The sequence below is a fragment of the Somniosus microcephalus genome, chromosome 2 (genome assembly GCF_052327205.1).
Source record: "Somniosus microcephalus isolate GS21.2 chromosome 2, FLI_Smic_1.0, whole genome shotgun sequence".
Classification (NCBI taxonomy): domain Eukaryota; kingdom Metazoa; phylum Chordata; class Chondrichthyes; order Squaliformes; family Somniosidae; genus Somniosus; species Somniosus microcephalus.
In genome coordinates, this window is record NC_140988.1 from 215,436,961 (window position 1) to 215,462,129 (window position 25,169).

Consider the following 25,169-nt stretch of genomic DNA (forward strand, 5'->3'; position numbering starts at 1 on the left):
GACACTTATTTTCCAACGAGTACGTAGCCTCCTTATTCTTCTTACCAAAATGTACTACCTCACACCTATCTATATTCAAGTTAATTTGCCAATTACACGCCCATTCTGCAAGTTTATTAATGTCTTTCTGTATTTTGTCACTGTCCTCCTCTGTATTAACTACACCTCTAATTTGGTGTCATCCGCAGATTTTGAAATTGCACTTCCAATTCCCGAGTCCAAATCGTTTATGTAAATGGTGAACAACAGTGGCCTCAGCACTGATCCTTGTAAAACACCACTTTCCACCATTTGCCAATTTAAGTAACTACCTTTAACTCCCCCAACTCTCTGTCTTCTGTTTTGTAGCAAACTTGCTATCCACTCTGCTATTTGTCCCCTGACTCCACATGTTCTGACCTTAGTTATAAGTCTACTATCCCACAGATATGTAGGCAAATCTCAGAGAAGTGTAGAAATAATAGGGTAATAATAGTAGGGGATTTCAACTACCCCAATATTAACTGGGATAGTCAGAGGGTGCGGAATTCTTAGTGCATCCAGGAGAGCTTTTTGAGCCAGCATGTAGAAAGTCCTACAAGAGAGGGGGCGGTATTGGACCTAATTCTAGGGAATGTAGCCGGGCAAGTGGTAGAAGTGTCAGTAGGAGAGCATTTTGGTGACAGTGACCATAATTCGGTGAGATTTAAGGTAGTCATGGAAAAGGACAAAGATGGGCTGGAAATAAAGGTTCTAAATTGGGGGGAAACCGATTTTAATATGATACGGCAGGATCTGGCCAAAGTGGACTGAGATCAGCTACTTGTAGGAAAATCCACATCAGAGCAGTGGGAGTCATTCAGAAAGAAAATAGAGAGAGTACAACGCCAACATGTTACTGTAAAGGTCAAGGGTGGGACCAACATGTCCAGGGAACCCTGGATGTCAAGGGATATACAAGAATGAATTCGGAAAAAAAGGGATGCTTTTGGCAGATACAAAGGACTAAAAACAGTGGAAGACCTAGAGGACTATAGAAAGTGCAGGGGGATACTTAAAAAAGAAATTAGGAGAGCGAAGAGGGGGCATGAAAAAACACTGGCGGGCAAAATAAAGGAAAATCCCAAGGTGTTTTATAAGTATATTAAGGGCAAGAGGATAACCAGGGAAAGAGTAGGGCCCATTAGGGACCAAAGTGGCAATCTGTGAATAGAGCCAGAAGGTGTAGGTGAGGTTTTAAATGAATATTTTGCATCTGTGTTCACTATGGAGAAGGACGATGTAGGCATAGAAATCAGGCAGGGGGATTGTGATATACTTGAACAAATTAGCATTGAGAGGGAGGAGGTACTAGCGGTTTTGCCGGGCTTTAAAGTGGATAAATCCCCAGGCCCAGATGAGATGTATCCCAGGCTGCTGTGTGAGGCAAGGGAGGAGATTGCAGGGGCTCTGACACAAATTTTCAGAACCTCTCTGACCACAGGGGAGGTGCCAGAGGACTGGAGGACAGCTAACATAGTACCATTATTCAAGAAGGGTAGTAGGGATAAACCAGGGAATTACAGGCCAGTGAGCCTAACATCAGTGGTAGGGACATTATTGGAAAAAATTCTGAGGGACAGAATTCGTCCCCACTTGGAGAGGCAAGGAATAATCAAGGATAGTCAGTATGGCTTTGTCAGGGGAGATCATGTCTAACCAATTTGATTGCATTTTTTGAGGGGGTGACTAGGTGTGTGGATGAGGGTAGTGCAGTTGATGTAGTCTACATGGACTTCAGTAAGGCTTTTTGACAAAGTCCCACATGGGAGACTGGTCAAGAAGGTAAGAGCCCATGGGATCCAGGGCAATTTGGCACATTGGATACAAAATTGGCTTAGTGGCAGAGGCAAAGGGTGATGGTCGAAGGTTGTTTTTGTGACTGGAAGCCTGTGTCCAGTGGTGTACCGCAGGGATCAGTGCTGGGTCCCTTGCTGTTTGTAGTGTACATTAATGATTTAGATATGAATGTAGGAGGTATGATCAGTAAGTTCGCAGATGACACGAAAATTGGTGGAGTGGTAAATAGCGAGGAGGAAAGCCTCAGGCTACAGGACGATATAGATGGGTTGGTCAGATGGGCAAATGGAATTTAACCCTGAAAAGTGTGAGGTGATGCATTTTGGGAGGAGTAACAAGACAAGGGAATACACAATGAATGGTAGGATCCTAGGAAGGACAGAGGATCAGAGGGACCTTGGTGTGCATGTACATAGATCCCTGAAGGCAGCAGGACAGGTAGATAAGGTGGTTAAGAAGGCATATGGGATACTTGCCTTCATTAGCCGAGGCATAGAATATAAGAGCAGGGAGGTTATGATGGAGCTGTACAAAACGCTAGTTAGGCCACAGCTGGAATATTGTGCGCAGTTCTGGTCGCCACACTATAGGAAGGATGTGATTTCATTGGAGAGGGTGCAGAGGAGATTCACCAGGATGTTACCTGGGCTGGAGCGTTTCAGCTATGAAGAGAGACTGGACAGGCTGGGGTTGTTTTCCTTAGAGCAGAGAAGGCTGAGGGGGGACCTGATTGAGGTGTACAAAATTATGAGGGTCATAGATAGGGTAGATAGAAAGCAACTTTTCCCCTTAGTAGAGGGGTCAATAACCAGGGGACATAGTTTCAAGATAAGGGGCAGGAGGTTTAGAGAGGATTTGAGGAAAAACTTCTTCACCCAGAGGGTGGTTGGAATCTGGAACTCACTGCCTGAAAGGGTGGTAGAGGCAGGAACCCTCACAACATTCAAGAAGCAATTAGATGAGCACTTGAAACGCCATAGCTTACAAGGCTACGGACCAAGTGCTGGAAAATGGGATTAGAATAGACAGGGCTTGATGGCCGGCGCAGACACGATGGGCCGAAGGGCCTCTTTCTGTGTTGTATAACTCTATGGGGGAGAAATTCAGTTGTTAGCGCCACCAGTTAGCGACTTAAGAGGGCGATAAGTGGGGCGCGAAGCGGCTAGCGCCCGGGTGCGGCGAGACCTGCGGACATTTGAGCGGACATTTAGCGGCGGCGTAAAACCGCAACGCCCGCTCAGCTGCGCGCGCAGATCCTGACATCATTTCATGGTGCAACGCCCTTGGGGCGGCCTGAACTGGAACTTCAGTGGCGCCCCCCCTCCTTTCCGCCTGGCGCTCCCAGCGACTGGTTGACTGGAACGGTTCCCAGTCGCTGGGGGGCTGGGGGGGGGGGCGCTATTTAAAGGGGGCTCTTCCTGGCTTCTTTGTGGTAGCCATTTTTGGACCACTCCTTCTGTGAGAGAGAGAGAGATTTGCAGAGAGACATAGGGAGAGAGCTTTCTGCATTGAGTCAGCGCTCGCAGAGGTACTTCTGGCTTCGGCCCAGAACTTTGTAGTTGGTTTGATTTTTCACTGGCATAACCTTGAGTGGCCACATACTATGGGGGCTGCAATGGGTGGAAACGTTGGGTTTCTCCATTGCATTGAGAGGGCTCAGAGACACCGAGAGAGAGTGCCAATCATGGCCAGACGGAGGAGGGCCAACAGGCGTCGGCACAGGAGGCCTTACCCTCCCAGGGTATTCCGCCAACAGTTCTCATACCTCAACATGTCTGAGGAGCAGTGTTTTCTGAGGCTTCGATTCAGCAGGGAGGTGGTCACTGAGCTCTGCCACCTGCTTCAGCCAGATCTGCAGCCTCAACTGAGGAGCAGGACGTCTCTGTCGGTGGCAGTGAAGGTGACAGTGGCTCTCAACTTCGATGCTACCGGCTCCTTCCAACCCGCTACTGGGGACATTGCCAATGTCTCCCAGTTCGCGGTGCATTGCTGCATCCGTCAAGTCACGAATGCTCTCTTTAAAAGGAGACGTCAGCACACTTCCTTCCCCATGACCCTGGACAAGCAGCAAGAGCGCGCAATGGGATTTGCAAGAATAGCGGGCTTCCCCATGGTCCAGGGCGCCATTGACTGCACGCATGTGGCTTTGCGGGCGCCGCAAGAGAATGCCGAGGATTACCACAACCAGAAGGGGTTCCATTCGTTGAACGTCCAGTTGGTGTGTGACCACAGACAGCTGCTATGAGCTGTCAATGCCCGCTTTCCAGGCAGCAGCCACGACGCCTTCATCCTGCGCCAGACTTCTGTGGCAGACCTTTTCGAAGCCCCGGCTCACCCAGGAGGCTGGCTTCTCGGGGACAAGGGCTATCCTCTGTGCACCTGGCTGATGACCCCGCTCCGTGCGCCCAGCACCCCTGCTGAAGAACGATACAATGAGAGCCATCAAGCGACCAGGAACATCATTGAGCACACAATCGGCGTGCTAAAGCAATGGTTCCGCTGTCTGGACCATTCCGGGGGAGCCCTTCAGTACTCACCTGAGCAAGTCTCCCATTTCGTTGTAGTGTGCTGCATGCTGCATAACCTGGCAATCCTCAGGACTCAGCCACTGCCATCAGACATTGGAGCACCAGCAGAGGAGGAGGAGGAGGAGCACCAGGACGGGAGGGAGGCACAAAGTGCAAGGGCCGTCCGTCAGCAGCTTATTACAAGTCGGTTCTAGGCCCCCTCTGAGGGAATGGCTTGTGCCATTGAAAGAACATGAATGGAACCGTTCCGCAACCCCTGAGCCGGTCAAGGCAACAAATAGTTCAAAGAGCAAACATGCACAATCTGAATAAAGACACTTCCTTATTTAACAAACTGTGTGCCCTTCCCGCATGACAAAGTAACAGAGAGAAACCCCAAAAAATGCAGTCAGACACATAACCGGCTCTCACAACTTGGAGACAATGAACAAAAGAGTAAACAAAAAATGACCACGATCCTCGGCCTTCACTAAAAAAATTAACAGCATTTTGCCACACCTCCTACTTTTTGCCCTTCAACGGTGATCTGCTTCGCTTGCAAGATTGGCCCCTTCCCACCCTGCAGCTCCTCCGCAATGGGACCCCAGTGGCTGCAGTAAGGCTGGGGGAAGGCTGCTGAGTGTCAGAAACTGAGTCGGCAGATGCCCTTGAGGGATGGCCTGGACCAGCTCTGGGCCTGGAGGGCCCGGCTGCTGACTGCTCCAACTCTGCATGGGCGGCAGCTGCAGTGGAGAAGTGACAGTGTTGGCAGCAGGAATGCTGCCATCCTGACAGAGGACAGGCACTCCCTGGTCGGACGACACACTGGCACTCCCACGGGGCAGCACTGCAGCATGCGGAGCAATCTGCTGAAGCACAGACTGCTGGCCTGCTGCGGCGAGGGCCCCGGCGATTCGTGCCTGATCCAGCGAGGGTGGCAGCAGTCAGTGGTCGTGTGGTCTCAATCTGCGTCTGCATTAGACCAGCCACTGACTGCATTGCACCACTAAGCAGTTGCGTGGAAGCCACCTGTGCTGCCTGTGCTGCACCGAACTCCTGCAGATTCCTTGCCAGTGCTGCACCGAAGTCCTGCAGACTCCTTGCCTGCGCTGCACCGAAGTCTTGCAGACTCCTTGCCTGTGCTGCGCCGAAGTCCTGGACACTCCTTGCCAGTGACTCAATGGATTCGGGCATCCTTGCCACTGCAGCCATGAGCTCAGTGTGCCTGTGCTCCGCCTGGGCACCCATTTCAGCGAGGAGCTGCACCTCTTCTGCGCTCACTGTAGCAGGACTGGAGGCCAGACTCTCCCTCCAGGGAGAAGACTGCCGAGCTTCCCTACCCCCCCACTGCATTGCTGCAGCCCGCTGGGCCCCGGAGATTCACCCTCCTCAGACCCTTCCCCCCTGCTCCCCTCCAGGGAAGACGTGTCCCCATTATGGGCATGGGCTGCCTCGGCTGAGGGTGGCACTGATGGTCCGGCTTCCTCTTCCTCCTCGCCTTCAGAATCACTCACAGTGGCAGCTTGAGGGCCCGCCTCCTCACCTGGCGAATCAGCATCTGAAAGCAGGGAGGTACAAGAGTTGCTTTAGCGTGAGGACAGGGCGGCAGCGAGGGAGGCATGAGTGCTGCAATGCACTGTATTGGTTCAGTAGTGGCAAAGGATGCTGGTGTGAGGCACAAGTGGAAGGAGAGAGGTCAAAAAGGTGATGACCTTACCATTGCTGTCCAGAACGGGGTCGGCATCTCCAGTGGCGACGGGGCCAATCATCCGGCCTGCCATAATCCGTTGGACTCGCTGCTCCAGATCGGTCAGGGCTTGAAGGTGAGGCCGGCCTCCCCCGGTCTGTTGCTGCTGCCTCCTGTTATGGGCCAGCTTGCCCTGCAAGAGAAAGGACGGGCTCTGAGTACAGTGTGAAGCCCTGATCTTGGCTGCACTGCCTCCCATGGTGGAATAGCCCTTACAGTGTGAAGCCCTGATCTTGGCTGCACTGCCTCCCATGGTCGAATAGCCCTTACAGTGTGTAAAGTGCTGAATGTGCGTGTGAGTTTCATGAAAGGCCCATAGGTGTTGGATGAGGGCTGGGTGTTAAATCCGTGTATCTTTAGGTAGTGTGTCCTTCAATCAATAGACAGAGACTGCAGAGGAACAATCAACAGGTGTTTACTGGATGAGGGTTACTCTAAAACTAACAGTACAGATCCCTACTCAGGGTTTATATACAGGTGTGGTCACTGCCGGTACTACAGTATACAGGAGCTGTAAAAAGTAGTTCTCCCCTTAAAGGTACGTACACTACACTGGGCATTGGGGCTTTCAGGACCCTTTGGCCATAAAGTGAGGTGCACATGCAGGGATGAAGAGGATACTGGAAAGGGTACTCACCCTGATGACCTGAGTGAGGTCGTTGAACTTCTTCCTGCATTGCACAGGGGTCCGAGGCACCATGCTGCCGGAGGTCATGCTGTGAGCCACCTCCCTCCAAGCTTTGCGATAGTCGGTGGGCAGTGGCCTCCTGCCACTGTCCGGAAACAGGATAGATCGCCTGCGCTCCACCGCGCCAACCAGAACCTCCAGGGCCCCCTCACTGAACCGCTGCGCTCGCTCCTTGGCCCTCTCCATGGTCCTAGGCGTTAGAATGTGGCAGCAGGTCTGTCCAGGCCGAGAATCAGGGCTCCGATATAAAGGGTGTGGCTGCAATCCAAGATCGACCCTCCCCTTTAAGAGCTGACCGGCGCCAGCGTGTCTGCGTGCAATCGCTAACTGGCCACACCTGCGCTGCGCCTGCCCTCGGTGGTAGCGCCTCGCTTCTCCGGCTTAGCGCCTTAGGACAGTCGTGCAGCACCTGCTTTAGCGCTCCAAGCACCTCTTGGGGCGAAGCAGGTCAATTTAGCTGTAGGTGGTGATAATTTGTGCCGGGCGCTAAATTTCGCGCCCGCTCGAGTATAACGCCCCAAACGTGGCGATACTGAATTTCTCCCCCTATGACTCTATGATGCAGCAGTCTCCGCCTCGGTTTAACTGCTGGGTTCCACGAATTGTATGAAACCCGTCCTCAGGTCGTTAAATTCAAAGTGGAGGGGGACAAAGAGGCTTCCAGTCTCATTACGATATTTAAATTAAGGTAACACCCTCTGGCTGCCCGCCCCCATCAAAACCGGAAGTGGGTGGGATCAGATCCGGAATCCCATTTTTAACAATTTAAGTGCTCCCACGCTCCAAACTCACCCATTTTTATTGGGGAAAAATTCCGGCCATCTCAAATGGATTTCAAATGTAACAATGTTAAGATTTTGGGGTTTCCTCTGCAACCTGATTACTTAAATGATCATTTTCGTTAGGGTTGATCACTTTTGTCAAGCGGCTGGCAGAAATGTTAGTTACTAGGAATTGTTCTAGCTATTTTTATGTTATGGTTATTTTCTACAACTCATAACCCTTAAAGAAAAGAATATCATAGGAAGAGTGCTTTTAGTATAAAGTAACGTGTTGACCTATATGTAAAGTCAAAATATTGGATCAATGTCCTTACTTATTTCCTTTTTTTCTTCCATGGGGACCCCCCTCCAACTTTGTATTTCCCTTGCACCAACCCTTTCTGAATATGTAAGTTATATGTGGCAGGGAGCAGTTCCATTGAGAAACCAACACTGTTGGCACTTACTTTTATCTCCATCGTTTTTTCTGCTTTTCTCTTTCTTGTTTTCACGTGGACAATTTTCAGCTTGGGCGGACCTTGGAGAGAGGCCTGAGCTGTTTTGATGGATAGGCCTTATATGCATAATGTCAGTGAGCTGCGAGCAGCAGAGTTTTGGATGGCCTCAAGTTGACGTAGGGTAGAACGTGGGAGGCCGGCCAGGAGTGCGTTGGAATAGTCAAGTTTAAAGGTAACAAAGGCATGGATGAGTGTTTCAGCAGCAGCTGAGCTGAGGCAAGGGCGGAGTCGGGTGATGTTCAGGAGATGGAAATAGGCAGTCTTAGTGATGGCACGGATATGTGGTTGTAAGCTCATCTTGGGGTCAAATATGACGCCAAGTTTGAGAACAGTCTGGTTCGGTGTCAGACAGTTGCCAGGGAGAGCAGGAACATTGATGCACCTCCTGGCCCCACAAAAAAAAACTTACCTGCTTCTGGAGCAGCCATTGGCGGTCCTTTTAAAGAAAATTGAATTATTGCAAGTTGTCAACTGGGAAACTATTTTTCCAATTATCATTATCATGCAAATTGTAGGGAAATTAACATTTGTAAAAAGCCAGCAGTTCAGGTTAGGCTTTACTCAGTCATAATAACCACTTGTGGAAAGTTAAGTAACGAGTTCTCTTTTAGCTTTTGTTTCTCTTTAATATCAAGTGTGACAGTGAACTTTGGAGGAGGTGCAATATCGCAATATCACCCCGATAATGAGTATGTTTAGCCATCTTGAGCCGTACTGAGCCACTGTTTATTTTGTGCATCGTGGAGATTAGCAGAAGATTAGATTAAGTTGGCAGAGTGTTTAACCCTTCACTAACAAGAGGAGCAATGCCATGTCCACAACAAATTGACCTGTGCTGAGATGAGCTGATCTCACACAAAAATGTGATGTCAACTTATTTAAATAACCTTAGTGGCACTGTCAGTGCATAGTGCATGACACGTTTGGAGTGTCATGAGGAGTCAGGTCAGACAGGACTCCTGGCTGCCTAAACATTGCTGCCCTTTCTTTTCCATTTTCAGCCACCCTGCACAAGTTCCCTCATGTATTTGGCTGTTAAGGGTTGCAAAAACAGTGGCAACAATCAAGTGACCCCCATGTTTTGGAGGGGGTACCTGGTAACAAACTCTTCCCCCCGCGTCCGCCCCCCCCACCCCCTCCCCACACCTCCCGTGACCTCCCTGAAGCACTCATTCCAAATTAGAACCTGCAGTGTTGTTCAGACACTCTGGTCACATTATAGGGAGGCCCCCTACTTTAAGTAAGTTTTGGGGATTTAATAAGCCTTTTCTGCACACTCTTTTACTGCACCAGTGTGCTGTCTGGCTTCATTGAGAGACATTGAGCGCATAAGTACGTGCAGGTGTATAGGTGTATATTGGCTGCCTACACCCAATATACAGAGAGCTGCAGACTGATAGGTTTCAGTTCAACGGTTCCTGGCCATGACATTATTGTTTCCTGTATGTCATTGAATATACTTGTACTTTTAATTTTTTATAAATATGATTTTCCTAATACATTGTTGATTTTTTTAATGAGACCATGGCATTTAGTGTATCATTAATCACTAAAATCATTTATATCCTCCAGGTTTTGATCACTATTTACTGGCTCGGAAAAGCAGCAAACAGCTGCACATCCTACAGTGGGCCGACACTGAACCTGAAAGAATTTGAAGGATTGTTGTCTCAGATCCAAAAGGTAATAAATTCCAATTTCAATGTTACTGTGTGCGTGCTTCCTTAATCCTGGAATGTTGTCCTGTCATGCGTTGGTATCATTAGTGTACAGAACTATCTGGTTACCTAAATGTACTGCTCATTCTCACTTGTTCAGCAAAATTATTAATATAATCTGGGAAAAGTCCAGATAAAACACTCAACCATTTCTCGTTAATATTATAAATAGGGGGGAAAACAAATGCATAGGCTTAGAAATTATACACTGATATTACTGTACAGATGCTTAATGTATTCATATCAAATTCAATCATATCAAATGTAATCGAGGCATTAGCCTAGCAGCTTCTGTTAGAATAATGGAAAAAGTAATTTGAGCCAAACTTGTCAGGTGTTCATACAATAATATTGCACAGTGTCATTTCCAGGCTGTAATGTAACTATTTTTAAACTTGTATGACAAATACATCCACTGATGACATTTTTTTTAATACCACAATTATAATGTTATTTTGTTGACATAAACTTTCTCCAGAATTGGTGGAGGAGAGTGAAAGCTGTTCCACTCCCAACACTGATAATTTTGGCAAATATTGCCTTCATTTCACATCCATGTTTTCTAAAGAGGCACTAATTGCGTCGTTTGCGTGGGTTTCCTCCGGGTGCTCCGGTTTCCTCCCACAGTCCAAAGATGTGCGGGTTAGGTTGATTGGCTATGATAAATTGACCCTTAGTGTTAGGGGGATTAAATACGTGGGGTTACGGGGATAGGGTGGGATATGTGTTGGTGTAGGGGTTACGGGGGTCGGGTGGGATTATGTGTCGGTGCAGGCTCGATGGGCCGAAATGGCCTCTATCTGCACTGTGGGGTTTCTGTGATTTCTGTGATATCATTTGAAAACACTTGCTGTAATCCTAACATTTTTAATTTGAGAATTTAAAAAACTTATTCGTAAGGTAGAGAACGACTGTAACAAAATGTGAAAAGAACTAGATCGTCGAACCACGTGATATGACCACAGAAGTGAACAAGAAAACCACTGTATTTCATTAGTGTGCTGCTTCTGAATTCCTTGTTAACTTGGTACCGATTATAAATATGCTATGGTGAGATATCAGACACTACTTTTATTTCAGTCATGGAAAATGTCATGATTAATATAAGCAAATCATAGAGACTTTAGTAAAATGAAACCAAGATCTCTTTTGAACATGCGTGTGCTGATCTGTCCTTTGCTACAGCAATTAATGTTAAATTAATCTTTAATTGAGACAAGGGATTTATTATACCACTGGGGTGAGTGTAGCATGGGATGGCTTCCATTGACCTTTCCTTGGGCTAGAGTTTCAGTGTTTAGTATGGGCTTCTTGCCTTGGAAAGAATTTATAATCAGGGGCTGTGAAAGGCAGCGATTGTTCTCAGTGCTTCGACCATGTGGGTCAGATGCAAGTGCGTTCATATCCTTCAAAGCCAATAGCTGGCAAGCAGCAAAGCTCTGGAATGATTTTTTTAAGAGAAGAGGAAAAGCTTTTGCATATTTTCATTGCTGATTGCCTCTGAAAGCTATTTCTCCTTAATCCAGGAATTCCATTTGTCGGGGACGGCGAAGGTTGAGGACAGACTTTGTTATATTGTAATCCACAGGTTGTCACTGTGCTCTGGTAATGGGCACAGGCAGCGTGTTTGTAAATGGATGATGGACAAAATCTGATCATTACTATTTGGAGAGCATTTCGAAAACAAGAGGATATTTTATTAGGAGAGCGTCGAAGTTGGAAAATGCACAGCTCCACCAAACACAGTCACTGTATTTTCTTCCATCCACATCTCTGGACCATAATACACAAATGAAAGGCAGTGTCTGAATCGCTAATTTTGTTTCAGTTTTTTAACCCTTGAAGATCGGGGTAAGTAACTTTTTTAAAAATCTAGGCCTATCTTAATTATTTATTTCATGCTCTGCCCATCACCAGGAGATGGAGGACACGAACAGTCCAAAACGAAGCATCCGCGACAGTGGCTACATTGACAGCTGGGACTCTGAACGCAGTGACTCTTTGTCACCTCCCAGACATGCCAGAGATGATTCCTTTGATAGTCTGGATTCATTTGGGTCACGGTCACAACAGACTCCATCACCAGAGGTGATACTTAGAGGAAGTAGTGACGGTAGGTAGTGACAAGGTCCCAGGAGCATTTCTGCTACAAGCAAATTTAGCCGTTGTAATAAGTTTGGGACTGTTTACGCAGCATAAATCTGTAGAGATATATGTGGTTATATGAGGCTATAGCTCACCACTGTATGGCAGAGTGACATGGGGCCAGCAGAGCTGAGTTATACTGGCAGCTCCCGTATCGCTCTCAGGCCAGGGACAATGAAGCCCTAAACACAGAGATCTGTTCAGTGGCATCAGAATGCTGTTAAATGGCAGCCTGTTGTCTCCGCTAACATTACAGATTTTAAACTTCGTTTCACACAGGGCCGTAGTAAGCAGGTATGAAACTGAAGTAATATGAGACGATATCCCGGAGTTTGGGCAAGTTGGCACCCAAATTACACTACGAAGCTTGCATTGATACGAAGCCAAACTGCTTTACATTGATACAAACTGTAATATAACTGACCTATTAATGTGATATGCGTGTGAATCTAATCTATGAAAGGTGATACTTGACAATAAATGTATCTGACTGAATGGCCATTGATAAAAAAAGCTGAATGAACTGTCCTGCTGTTTACAATGTTCTTACTCAATTATAAAGTTTTTGTGCTTTACAAAAAGTATTGTAAATCCAATAAAAGTCATAGACTGAAAAGCAGAAAATGCCCACACTAGAAATGCCAGTGAGACTTTTTAAAGCAGAGATGCAATTACAAAGTATGTTAACTTACCCAATGTAAATGAAGAAAACATACACTTAAAATGATTGAGTTTGGGAAATGAAGCATATTACAGCCCTTGCCCTAGATAGTATTTCCGGAGAGACTGTGTGAATGAAGAATGAAGAGATGGCGGTGGGAGGTTTCATTTTCAGCTGCTGGAGAAAACTAACAAAGAAAACAGCAGTTGGTGTGAGAAGGTTGGCAGAATTTGAGTATTGGTAAGAGCATGCAATTTGGGAAATAATGAAACATACTTAGATAAGACTGTTTACGTGCAGAACAACGTTCTTCTCACAGAAGTAATGGTGGTCTGAGCAGGGCTGTTTTATATAGAGTTTATTCATCTGTACAGAGATTTAAAATGTAGTACAGTGAAAAAAAAATGTGCCTTTTAAATGTGGAATACATCCGTGACCCCAGGAGGTATGCGATGAATGTTTTGTCAAGGGCCATTGCATTAACCAACATCGTTCTCAAGGGCCAATTTCAGGAATGCTGCAACATGCTATGCTGTGGAGTATTAGGACATGGGTCTTTGTGTATTGCTGCCCTCTCACAGTGCGCTCCTGATTTCCGTCATGCCATTTTGGGTAGTTGCTAGGTGGAGACCAGTAAATTCCCTACAAGGAGACAAATGAATAATAAAACTGTAGGATCAATGGATATATTTCATTAGGACCCTTTCAGTTGCTGTATGGAAGTGGGATTACCCTGCTTCCTAATGGCATTCCTTCGCCACTTCCTCCTAGAGGGCACGAAAAAGAAAGGAAACAGATCAGAGTCCCAGTTGGTTCAACATTTCACAGATGGGTAGAGCATGAGTGGAGGCTCAGGAGTGTATGGATCATGAGGTCTGATGAGCTGCAGGTGAAAAGGAGACCAATTACATTTTGAGTACCACTGGTTTGTAACTGCATGTAGGCATTGTTGAAATGTGTCACAACAAAGTGACAGGTCATTTTCTGACACTATTCTTTTGGGTACTTTGAAAGGTCGTGGCAGTGACTCTGAATCAGATGTAACACAGAAGGCACCTGACGTGAAGCGAGACGACATGTCTGTCAGACGGGCTTCCTATAATGAACCCAAATCATCCTTGCCTTTTAACCAGTATCTACCCAACAAGAGCAACCATACAGCCTATATGCCAGCACCTCTTCGGAAAAAGCGGGCAGAACGAGGGGAAAATTACCGGAAGAGCTGGAGCAACACTACCTCACCTGTAGGAGCGGAGCGACCTTTCAGGTAAGTGACAGCATTAGGTCATGTTTTGTGAATTACAGGTATTAAGTAATGTTCGCATGTGACTATAACCTCTACAGCCCATTCATTTGTGGAGCTATGACAAGATGGTTCCATTATACATGTAAATATTTTGGTGTGATTGTAAAATGGTGTTTGTGGTTCAGTAGATGGTTTTGTTAAACGGGACCATCTCACCAATCCTAGCAATGCCTATTGCTGCCTGTTACTGCCCAGTAGACAACAGCTTACATTTTTTTCCCATTGAAAATGGCTCATTGCCATCATCATGAATTCTGATGTGGAGATGCACCTTCTATATGAATTGCAATGAAGGGAACAGTTGGAAATAGTTGAGCTGTGGTAAAATTATTGTCAGTCTGCTGAATGGGCATTATTGTCAGGGTTTGGTTATATTCAGCAACTCCCAGCTTGTGAGAGAAAAATTCCTAAATGTAAGCAAACCACCCGCTGAGTGTTGTCCATTGAGGGGACGGGTGTGATAGTCTCAGCAATGTTCAGCTGAAACAGAGCAGCCTTCAGCTTGAAACTTCTAAATCTAGGTTGCACTGTACAACATTTTGAAAATACTGCTGTGAAAAAGGTTGTGGCTGAGCTTCAGTTGGCTACTATCTTAACAGCCTGTTGCTATGGTAATAATTCAGCATAGTATAAGAGATCACCTCAATTGGTTTTTGCCCTTCTGATATGACAGGGTCGCTTGAAGTTAAATGATATCCAGAATGAAACCTGAGGATATAAATGGTTTGTGATGATCTATAACACTGCTATAATGTAAATTGGGTGTTTGTGTAAGATGCACAACTTTTTCGTCCTTAATATATGTTGTATAACTCATTAGTCATAGTCACCCTGAGCCTATAAAAGAAGAGCACAATGAAGAATCCTCTCAGGATGAAGATTTTGCCGAGACACCATCTACGTTTTCCAAAGTTCAAGGGATTGATGATTCCAAGGTAGCGGTGAAATTTGAATCGGCTCCTACTGGGGATGCTGGTGGTCTCAAGAAGCAGTTGCGAGTTTGTGTGGCTGAAGATCCAGGGCATGGAGCATCCAAAGAAAGTGCAAAATGGGAGGGGAAAGATGAAGAAGAAATGAAGAAGTTGAAAAGAATTCAGAAAGCTGGTATCACAGTCATGCCAGCATCTAAGCGATACTGCAGGTCAGCAACATGGTGTAGAGCTCCTCTAGAGGTGAAATGAAGGCATGAGTTCCTGTGGTGAGACACAATGGGCAGGATTTTCATTGGGCCATGGAGGCGGGATTGGAGGCGTGTGGGGAGTTAAAATCGCGAAATTGGGGAGCACAAACCCATCCCGCCCCCAACCCACCTCCATGCCAGTTTCAAAGGAGGCGGATACCCGACCTGTGCTGGGAGCCGCCTCCCCGAGGCAGGAAGGGGATTAGTGTCAATTAACTGCCTGTTAACAGGTAGTTAACAGGCAGTTTTTAGCCTAATCCCTATTTTTAATGTTGAAGTGTGGGATTCCCGACGGCTCCAAACCACGCCAAGTTAGCGAGGCGGACCGTCGGGCTGAAGGGCTTGGAGGGGTCGAGATGTCAGTGTTCAGGTGAGTGATGTGTGCATGAGTGCAGAGGTAAGTGTGTTTGGTGTGTGTAAAGTGTTTAAAGAAGTTTAATTACCTTTACTTACCTTTACAACCTTCCTTCCTTCAGGTCTCGGGAGTCCCTCATCTCACCGGCACAGAAAGCAGAATGGCCGCGAGCTGTCAAAAGTTGCAGCATTCAGCTTTCTGTTCTGGAGAGATCTCTAAATCAGCCTGAGAGGAAAGAATAACTTAGTGTACAGATTGTCAGTGTTTGGCAGCTTCAAAGAGCTGTCAAACGCTGATATTTCATCTGTCAAAAGCTCTTGACAGATGAAATGTCAATCTGTGACATCGCCTGTTGCCGGGTGGCCCTTAATTGGCCTGCTGAGCCCGCTGGGTGGGCTCAACAAGGTCAATCAAGTGAAAATCGCGTGGGTTTGCCACAACTCGATGGAGGCGGGACTACAACCCCAAAAGTTGTAGTCCCGCCTCCTACACGCCTCCAGTATCAAAATCCAGCCCATTGTGTTGCTTTATTAGGTTTTATTATACCATGGTCTTCTGTGAGAATTTTGTAAACTATAATTTTTTTTAAACAGAACATGAGGAAAATTGTGATCAGAGAAAATATTTAAGTTCACCACAAGTGGACCTTATTCTAATGAAATTTGAAGGAAGTTAATTGAAGTGCTTTTAAAATGGAAAATGAAAATTCATCCTAAGGATTTTGGTTTTGAATGGTGGTTTTCATTTAATTTTGAATTATTGACTTTGACATGGTATAATAGGAATAAGTGATGAGGCTGAGGAATGTGTCAATATAACCCCAGTGTGCTGGCTGATGCTCATTTTGGCTTTGTCTTTTTGGCCATGTTACTGTACGCACATCAAGCAATATTTTCTGCATGAATATATGAAGGTTCTCAGATTGACTCTTGTGCTGTGTGTGAATACTTTAATCACAATAGATATGTATTGCAGATGTTGCTGTGTATTTATCCATACAGCAGAGCTGGGTTACTCACCTTGGCATGACACCGCTATACAACTAACAGTTTAATAGAAATTTTGAAAATATTTGTCACTGTTGTGTACAAGCCTTGATATAGCGACATAACCCTGTCACCAATTAATGAATACACTTAGATATCACACTTTGGTTTGTCATATCTAGGAGATGATAGGGGTAATTTTACAAGTTCTCACTCCCAGCAGAGAACCCTGCCACCAAGATGCATATCAGAAATGTTAATGGTGGGAAATCATGAGGGCTATGCGCTCAAATTCCCAATATGTGTTCTCAGCAGACGAGGGTGGGGGCGCAGTCAGAAAATTGCCTTTAATATAGATAAACATGTGTAACAAAATGGAGTAATATACAGCGGGTGAGTGGGGGGTGGGGAGGTGTCACATACAGGATTAGGTAGATGAATGTGTGTTACATATAAAGGATAACGTTCTGACTTCTTGCCCTTGGGGAGCCTCGCTTGTTGGGAGTTCATACTGGGGTAGATACTCTGAGTCCGAACGAGCGCTGAGTAACACATGGTCAAATTTGCATCATACACCCACTGGTACACAAGGCTTCCCACAGGATGGCAAAGTTGGAAAATATCCCATAGAGTAATATGTAGCGTGAAACTGGAATTATTTCATCCTTGAAGTGTCAATATATACAGGTGTAAACTGATGGTCTTACTCCATTTTTAGGGATTTTAATTTTGCCACCAGCACTTATTAGCATTAGATGATAGATGCTCAACAATTGGATCATGTGGTTTGAACTACAGTAATACTAGATTTTACGTCACTGCATGTTGCAAAAGAATAGCGAACCCTGTAGAGATTATAATCCAGTATTATTATTGGGCCAGATGATATCATGAACTACAGGAGTAAAGCTTGAGCAGTTATGCATACTGTTTGCACGCCATGTTTTAAACCACATTACAATATATGCTATTCTCTATAAAATTATTTATATATGTAAATAAAACACAGCTGTTTTACAAAAAAACCAATAACAGAGTTCCAGGTTGTCAGGGCCTTGAAATTCAATCACGCTGCGCCCGTATTACAGGTGTAAAATGGGTACCTGAGTGTTCAAAATGGCGGGCGGTGTGCACGTGTTTATTCTGCACCAGAAGTGCCATATTAGATTGAGCTGATCTAATTACTGTTTAAATAAGGGTCCTACATTTGTTGTAGGACCCTTTTATGACATTGATCTGGCTCAGAGCCTGACTTGCCATGTGATAAGCTCACCCAGCAAATAATTGCCAGTAAAAGTCAGCAAAGACCCTGCAGCAGAGCTATTTAAAGGGCTTACCTATTCCATATAGGTTAGTTGCTGGTTTGTCCTCTTACGCTGCTGGTTAACATCTCGGCCTTTTATCGGCTATTTTCTGAGTTCTTCAGGTGAATACTGACTTGTGCTGTTGCTGGTGCTGGACTGTTTTTGTCGGGTTTTTTGAAAAATGTTTTATTGCAATCATGGGTGGTCTGCCTTTGGGGCTGGGGGACGAATGGGAGCAGAAAAGAAGCCATGGAACCTGTCAGAGTTGTCGGCAGAGGCTCCATCATCATGGACGCCACTGTCTTGTTCATGAGCTGACCACTTGCCCCATGTTCGACAGAATGGTCTCCATGCTCTGTGTGGAGCCCCAACACAAGTTGGAGCTGGACTCTTCCATGCTCTGAGCCATGTGCGCAAGCTTGCTGGCAGGCTGCACAGTGCACCTAGCATTTCCTGTGGTATTCCCCTCAACCTTCTTATGTAGCTTGGGCCCTTGAAGTCTACATTTGAGTTCTCTGTGGCAGAGCTAGTATGTAACCTTGCCCTCCAGTGAGCTGGCACCTGTGGTATCCTATCACCCTAGCTTCTGCACACTTGCACCACGTCAAGACCCCACTTTTAGCCTACCCTCTAAAGTAGGCATGGTGCCAATCTCTGAGCTGGTGCTTGCTATGGTTAGATCGAGTGACACCACATCTTCAGTGTGTCAGCCGTGGCTCGGTTAGTAGCAGCCTTGCCTCGGCGTCAGAGGGTTCTGGATTCAAGTCCCACTCCAAAGACTTGAGCACAAAAGTCTAGGCTGACACTCCAGTGCAGTACTGAGGGAGTGCAGTACTGAGGGAGTGCTGCACTGTCAGAGGTGAGGACCTTCGGATAATATGTTAAACCAAGGCCCCATCTACTCTCTCAGGTGGGACTATTTCAAAGACGAGCAAGGGAGTTCTCCCCGGTGTCCTGGCCAATATTTAATCCTCAACCAACAGCACTAAAACAGATTATCTGGTCATTATCACATTGCTATTTGTGGGAGCTTGCTGTGTGCATATTGGCTGCCGTGTTTCCTACATTAGAACAGTGACTACACTTCAAAAAGTACTTTATTGGCTGTAAAGCGCTTTGGGATGTCCGGTGGTCATGAAAGGCGCTATATAAATGCAAGTCTTTCTTTTCTTCAGGAAGGCTGGTCTCTTCTTCTTGGAGTGGCCCATGGGTGAAAGCAGCTGCAGTTTGTCATGCAGAGTGTGTAGGGCGAGATGGAAGTAGTCAATGAAAAAGAGGGTAAAGTGTGAAGAAAGCCTGCATGACATCTCCTCCGGTGTTGCCACTTGCAATGGCCATTGCTCTCCCTCTGCCCATGATGGCCAGCACGACTTCCTCCAGTAGGGAAAGGGTGTACAGGGAGACTCGGCCTCCTCCAGTTGCCGCCTCCTGCATCATGTTTTGCCCGTCCTTCTCCTGAAAGAAGGGAGTGTGTTAATGACAGCCTCGTGGGTTGTTTTGAGAATGTGGTCCAGGGAAGTAGCATTGACTCTATGGGAGAGGCACCTGCTGTCCTCTCTCAGGTTGATAGGTGGAATAGTGCAGATGTTATATGCAAAATGTGAAGTGTGGGTTACAATCGTGGTGCGAGTAGGAGGCGCAGAATGTGTGAGTATGAGGAGAAGGGGAGGTGTAGCGAAGTGCAGCACAGTGATTGTAGGAAAGTGAAGGAAAGTGGGTGAGGGGATTATTGAGTAGTGAGGGTGGAGCTGTGAGCAGAGAGCAGTATTCTTACCTTGACAACTCCGGTGAGGTCATTGAACTACTTTTGGCATTGCAGCCATGTCGCAAGACCTAAGCCCCCGCCATTGACCTCCACAGTGACACCTTCCCAGTGGTGGCGGAGGTGTTGCCTGGAGCCCTTTCTTCAACCTGGGGGGGGAACAGGATCTCCCTCCTCCTGCCCACCACCTTGAGCAGGGCCTCCAGCGCAGCATCTGAGAATCTGAGTGCATTGTCTGGACCTCTTGCAGCCATTTTTCTGATGTTTCCCTGCTATTTCCAGTCACAGTGCATCTCCCCTGTAAGAGGTTCTGGAAGTGTTTAAGTGGCGTCAGAGCCTCTCGATTTTCTGGCACCAAACAGGCGTGCATCCAGTAAACAGTACGGACAGCACTGGCTGCACGCCTGACTCATTATCATGAACTGCTAGCATGAATTTCACATTGTCCCTGTGCCCACGTGAACAGGCGCATTGTCCCTGTGCCCACGTGAACAGGCGCATTGTCCCTGTGCCCACGTGAACAGGCGCATTGTCCCTGTGCCCACGTGAACAGGCGCATGCAGTGCTCGTCCTGTGCCCTGCTCGACTGTCATGGGCGAGATCAAGGACGCGATCTTGCCAGCCCTGGGGAGTCGGGAATGGAGGTGGGACTGCCAGGAAAATGGCAGAATCTGGGGGCGGGTACCCATCCCGCCCCCAACCCGCCTCCGTGCCATCTTGCCAGGAGGCAGGTAGCCGACCTGCGCCGGGTCCTGTCTCCTGGAGGCGAGAAGGGGATTACAGCCATTTAACTGCCTGTTAACATGTAGTTAACAATCAGTTAAGAGGATTATCCCAATTTTTCCAGGGGAGGCGTGGGCTTCCCGACGTCGGGAAACCCCGCCAGGGACACCGAGGCGAGCAGTGGGTTTGAGGGGTGCAAAAGTGCACTGTGATGGGTGCAAGTGTGGAGAGGTAAGTATGTGAGGTGAGTGTAAAGTGATAGAAAATGTTTAATTACCTTTGTTTCTTCCTGCAGGCTTCAATCGTGGGTAAGCGGAGAGTCTCGCATCTCACCGGTAGAGATGACAGATGGCTGCTGCATTCTCCGATGCAACAACCATCTAATTTCTGCTAACAGAAGAGGTTTGATGAGTCTTGAATACAAGGACTCATCAAACTACAGAGATTGTCAGTGTTTGACAGCTTCACAGAGCTGTCAAACGATGACAATACATCTGTCCACGTCATACACTGACGTTCTCTGCATCCGGCGTCCCCTTAATTAGCCTGCTAAGCCCGCTGGGCGGGCTTTACAAGGTCAATCAAGGGAAAATAGCATGGGTTGGCCAGAAGTCGATGGAGGTGGGACTAAAACCCGACAAGCAGCAGTCCCGCCTCCAACGCGTCCCCATTCGCAAAATCGCCTCCCCAAATTTCTAGGTCCAGGTGTCCACAGCTGAGTCCCAGGATTCAGACTGTGGTGATATTGTGCTATATGACTTTTACATTATAGCACATGTGCTGTACTGCATTGACAGGGGGTTTTATTTCAATGATTAACAGTGACTGTTATTAATGGTTGCATCAACTATTACCAAGATTATCATTTATTTTAGCTGTGCATGTTATTTTAGCATAACAAGTGATGGCATAGAGTCCTAAGAAACTCAGAGTAAAATGTTCCAAGATTTTGTGCCATCTATGGGATATCGCATGCAGAAAACAGCTTAGCTGAAAATCATGGGAGCACAATTGAAAGCAAGAGACAGAAAATCACGGGCAATTTACCCTCGATTTTCTTCTAAATCCCTCACTGGCACCGCCAGTGGCGTAGTATCTTGGAAAATCGCGCTCATAGTGCCAATGTGGAATAAAATGGCTTGTGCATGGAAGTGGAGCTAAAGTTGCGAAGGACAGTGTGTGGAAACCGGCATGATGAAAAATGCATCTTAATAAAAATAAAAAGAATACTGATATTGCATTCATGGTACTTGAGTAGTGAGTACTGCTGTAGAGGTTTTCTGCTAACAGCACACACCGTCGCATGCTAATAAATGACTTTTGTTTCTTGCGGATGACAAATATTCACAACTTTTGCCCCTATACAGTAGACAAAATCAACAACATGAAAACAGTGGGCAATCCACTCCAGATATCATCCTCCGCAGGGAGAATACATTTTTGACAAGTTATCAGGACAATGAGTCAGAGTCCGAGGAGGAGGAACAAAAAGTTCCAGATCTTGAGAAAGACGACCTCGCTTTGAGGAAGACTCAGATGCATCAGTCCAAGTCCAAAGTTGCGGTCAATCAATTCTTACCCGGACCATGCACGAAGAAGGATAGGGAGCGCTGGGAGAGTATTAAACAATCCTCACACGGAGCTGCTGGAGCTTCACAAAGTAATGAGCAGAAAATGGACAGGTGTGCATTATGCCAGCGACAAATTGATGTCTTTCCTTCTCTGTAACGATTTTAACGCGCTCTAAAATCTACTTAACAACCTTTCTATGTAACTATCTTACTGCTCTCTAAAATCTACTTAACTATGTAACTAACTTACTGCTCTCTAAAATCTACTTAACAACCTTTCCATGTAACTATCTTACTGCTCTCTAAAATCTACTTAACAACCTTTCTCTGTAACTATCTTACCGCGCTCTAAAATCTACTTAACAACTTTTCTGCCCGCAGCCCGCTGGCCAAGTTGGAATGTGACCGGTCAGTGGGTGTGCTTCGCTGGCTGGCTGCCTGAAGCCCACATTGATTGACACCTACCACATCATTTCAGCAATTTCAAGAAGGAACTGGATAGATACTTAGCAGAGAAAGCAATTAAGGTGTCTGAGAGATAGAGTAATATATGACCTTTTTTGATCTTTGTGACTGGCTAGATGGATCCTAATCGTCTCTTACAGTCTTATCATTAATACAGATTGTAAATAGCTGAGGCCCAAGCACTGATCCTTGCAGCACCCCACTAGTTACAGCCTGCCAACCGGAAAATGACCCGTTTATCTCTACTCTCTGTTTTCTGTCCGTTATCCAATCCTCTAGCCATGCTAATATATTACCCCTATTCAAGAGATGTTGGGCCAGAAATTCCAGAACGGGGCTTGCAGTGCGTGCAAGCCCTGTATTTGCACTTACCCCGCGCTCCTGCCGATCAGCTCCAGGGACGCCTGAACTTGGAGAAATAGAAAGCACATTCCCGAGCAGCGTATGACGTCACGCCGCCCAGGAGTGCAGCCAGCGCGGACCCAGGAGCGTGCAGTGTAAGTGAGACACGCCCCTTGAGGTCTCAGTTTCACTGGACACGCCCCCAATGTTTCTGTCAAGCTGCTTTGCTTTTTTACATGCAAAGCAGCAGTTTAAATAGGTTTTTGGAAGTTTTTTGAAGATTTTGGTAACTTTTATAAACTTTTTTAAATGTTTACATTATTTTGAGTAATCTGAAGTAGTTTTAAAGAGAATTAAAGCAATTTAAAGATTTTTAAAAGCCCTAAAAGAATTTTTTTAATTCCATTTATTTATTTAGCAATGTCGTCGTCATACGTGTCTTCACACTGTTCCCTTTGGGGAACTGTATGAAGTGGTAGAAGGATTTATGGCCGTGATTAACGCTCATTCCGTGACCGTAACCATCTTTGAACCAGCCATTAGGGCGGTTAGTCCTATGGCGGGAGGGTTTTACGGGCTCCCACAAGCTATACAAGGAGGGGGGGCCACCCACACCCACGGACGCAAATATCCCACTGGATGTCAACCCAGAATTTAGAGCCGGAGCTCCGACTCCACTTGCCGGGACTGTCTGGAGCGGGGTTCGAAACCCTACCCTGATCTGGCCCAGCGGCGGGGATCCTACCGCTATGACAAACGCCCAATCCGATTAGCAACGTGAAATGGCAGCATAGGGCTCCAGTCACGGGGAGGGAAAAGGCGCAGGAAACGTATGGGTGTCACCTTTTGTGCGGAGTGGGCCTTTTGCGTAGCAGTAAGCATCCCCGCCGCTGGGCCAGAAGGAGTAGGGTTTTGAACCCCACTCCAGACAGTCCCGGCAAGTGGAGTCGGAGCTCCAACTTTAAATTCTGGGTGGACATCCAGCGGGATACTTGCGTCCGTGGGTGTTGGTGGCCCCCCCCCCCCCTCAGATGGGTTGTGGGAGCCCGTAAAACCCTCCCGCCATAGGACTAACCACCCTAATGGCTGGTTCAAAGATGGTTACGGTCACGGAATGAGCATTAATCACGGCCATAAATCCTTCCACCACTTCATACAGTTCCCCAAAGGGAACAGTGTGAGGATACGTGCGATGATGACCTCTTGCGCAATGCACCTCCTTGGACCCTCAGTCGCAGATGCGAGGGGGCAAGTCGTGCAAGTGTTAAATTTTTTATTTTATTGACATGTAAAATGTTGGCCCAATAATTCCCTTCCAAATGCGCTAGTACGGTCGGGGTACTTACGCATCTGGCCGGATGAAATGCCGGTTTTCAGCATGCACAGTGCATGTGGGGAAAACCGGCATTTCCTGTCCTCTGAACGAAGGGGTTCAGAGGCAGAACGCGTGCGACTGCACAGGCAGCGCGTGCGCAGTATAATTCGCCGCTTTCATTAATGCTTTCAGTGAGGTCCAGTCATTACAACTTACACATGAAAAAAGCATGGGTACAGTTGCTACAGAGGCTGCGGAGGAAGATATTTCTTATCGTGGAGCTTCTGAAAGTATGTATGTCTGTATATATTCCTTTGCGTGTTATGTATATATTCCTTTACTTATGTGTATGAATGTATTATTTAATTATGACTTTCAGAGAAAGTAACTTATTGGAAAATCATAATTAAAAACATACATTCATAGTAAAGGAATATAAAACATACATACATATACGTAAAGGAATATATGTGGACATACATACATAACTCATTCTCACATTCCATTCACACAGCCACAATTGCTCCTTCTACCTACCGTTCTGAAAACCCTTTAAAAAAAAAAAATTTTAACTTTAAAACTTACTTAAAATTTCTTAAAATAACTTCCCTCCCTTTCCCAAACAAAAATATTGCATTTCAAAAGCTCCACGATAAAATATATCTTCCTCCGCAGCCAATGAACCACTTTACACTTGCTTTTTTTCAGTGTAACTTCTAAGGACTTAACCTCATGGATTTCATGAATGAAATCCACGAAGTTCACTGCGCAAGCGCTGCCTGTGCAGTCGCACGCGCTCGAGGTCTGGAAATGCCGGCGTTCCCCGCATGCGCTGTTCATGCTGAACGCCGGCATTTCCAACGGCCAGAAGCGTGAGTAAGCCGACCGCACTCACGCTTCTGGCCTGGAATTTCTGGCCCGTTATTGTGGTAAACATCCCCTTATCTGTCTAGTGAACCTCCCTTATCAGTCTGGTTCTTTTGGTTGCATAGATTCTAGCCGCAGCTGTGCCTTGTTTGCCCCAAGTTATTAAATGCCTGTCTTTTCAAGGTCTGTGACTTCATGGGGGAGAAATTCAGTATCGCCGAATTTGGGGCGCAATTATTGGCCGGGCGCAAAGATTAGCGCCTGGCGCTAATTATTGCCTCCGACTGCAAACTTGGCTTTTATCGCCCCTGGAGATGATTGGAACGCTAAATCAGGCGCTTCACACCTGTCTTAAGACACAAAGGCCGAGGAGTGAGGCGCTACCTCAGAGCGCTGGCGAAGCTCATGTGATGTCAGTCAGCAATGGAAC

The 25,169-nt window shown here is 46.5% G+C and overlaps 1 protein-coding gene across 13 annotated transcripts in view; it reads left to right on the forward strand.

The window, feature by feature from the left end:
• Window positions 1-25,169, forward strand: part of LOC147123222 (LIM and calponin homology domains-containing protein 1-like) — a 637,194-nt gene that overhangs the window by 436,875 nt on the left and 175,150 nt on the right. For 12 of the 13 annotated variants that reach the window (XM_085969296.1, XM_085969236.1, XM_085969219.1 and 9 more), the window contains exons 6-10: window positions 9,612-9,722; window positions 11,675-11,870; window positions 13,578-13,830; window positions 14,690-15,010; window positions 21,547-21,861. In XM_085969296.1, coding sequence (XP_085825422.1) covers window positions 9,612-9,722; window positions 11,675-11,870; window positions 13,578-13,830; window positions 14,690-15,010; window positions 21,547-21,861 — 1,196 coding nt within the window. The remainder of the gene's footprint in view (window positions 1-9,611; window positions 9,723-11,674; window positions 11,871-13,577; window positions 13,831-14,689; window positions 15,011-21,546; window positions 21,862-25,169) is intronic. The other variant, XM_085969303.1, reaches the window with a different exon arrangement.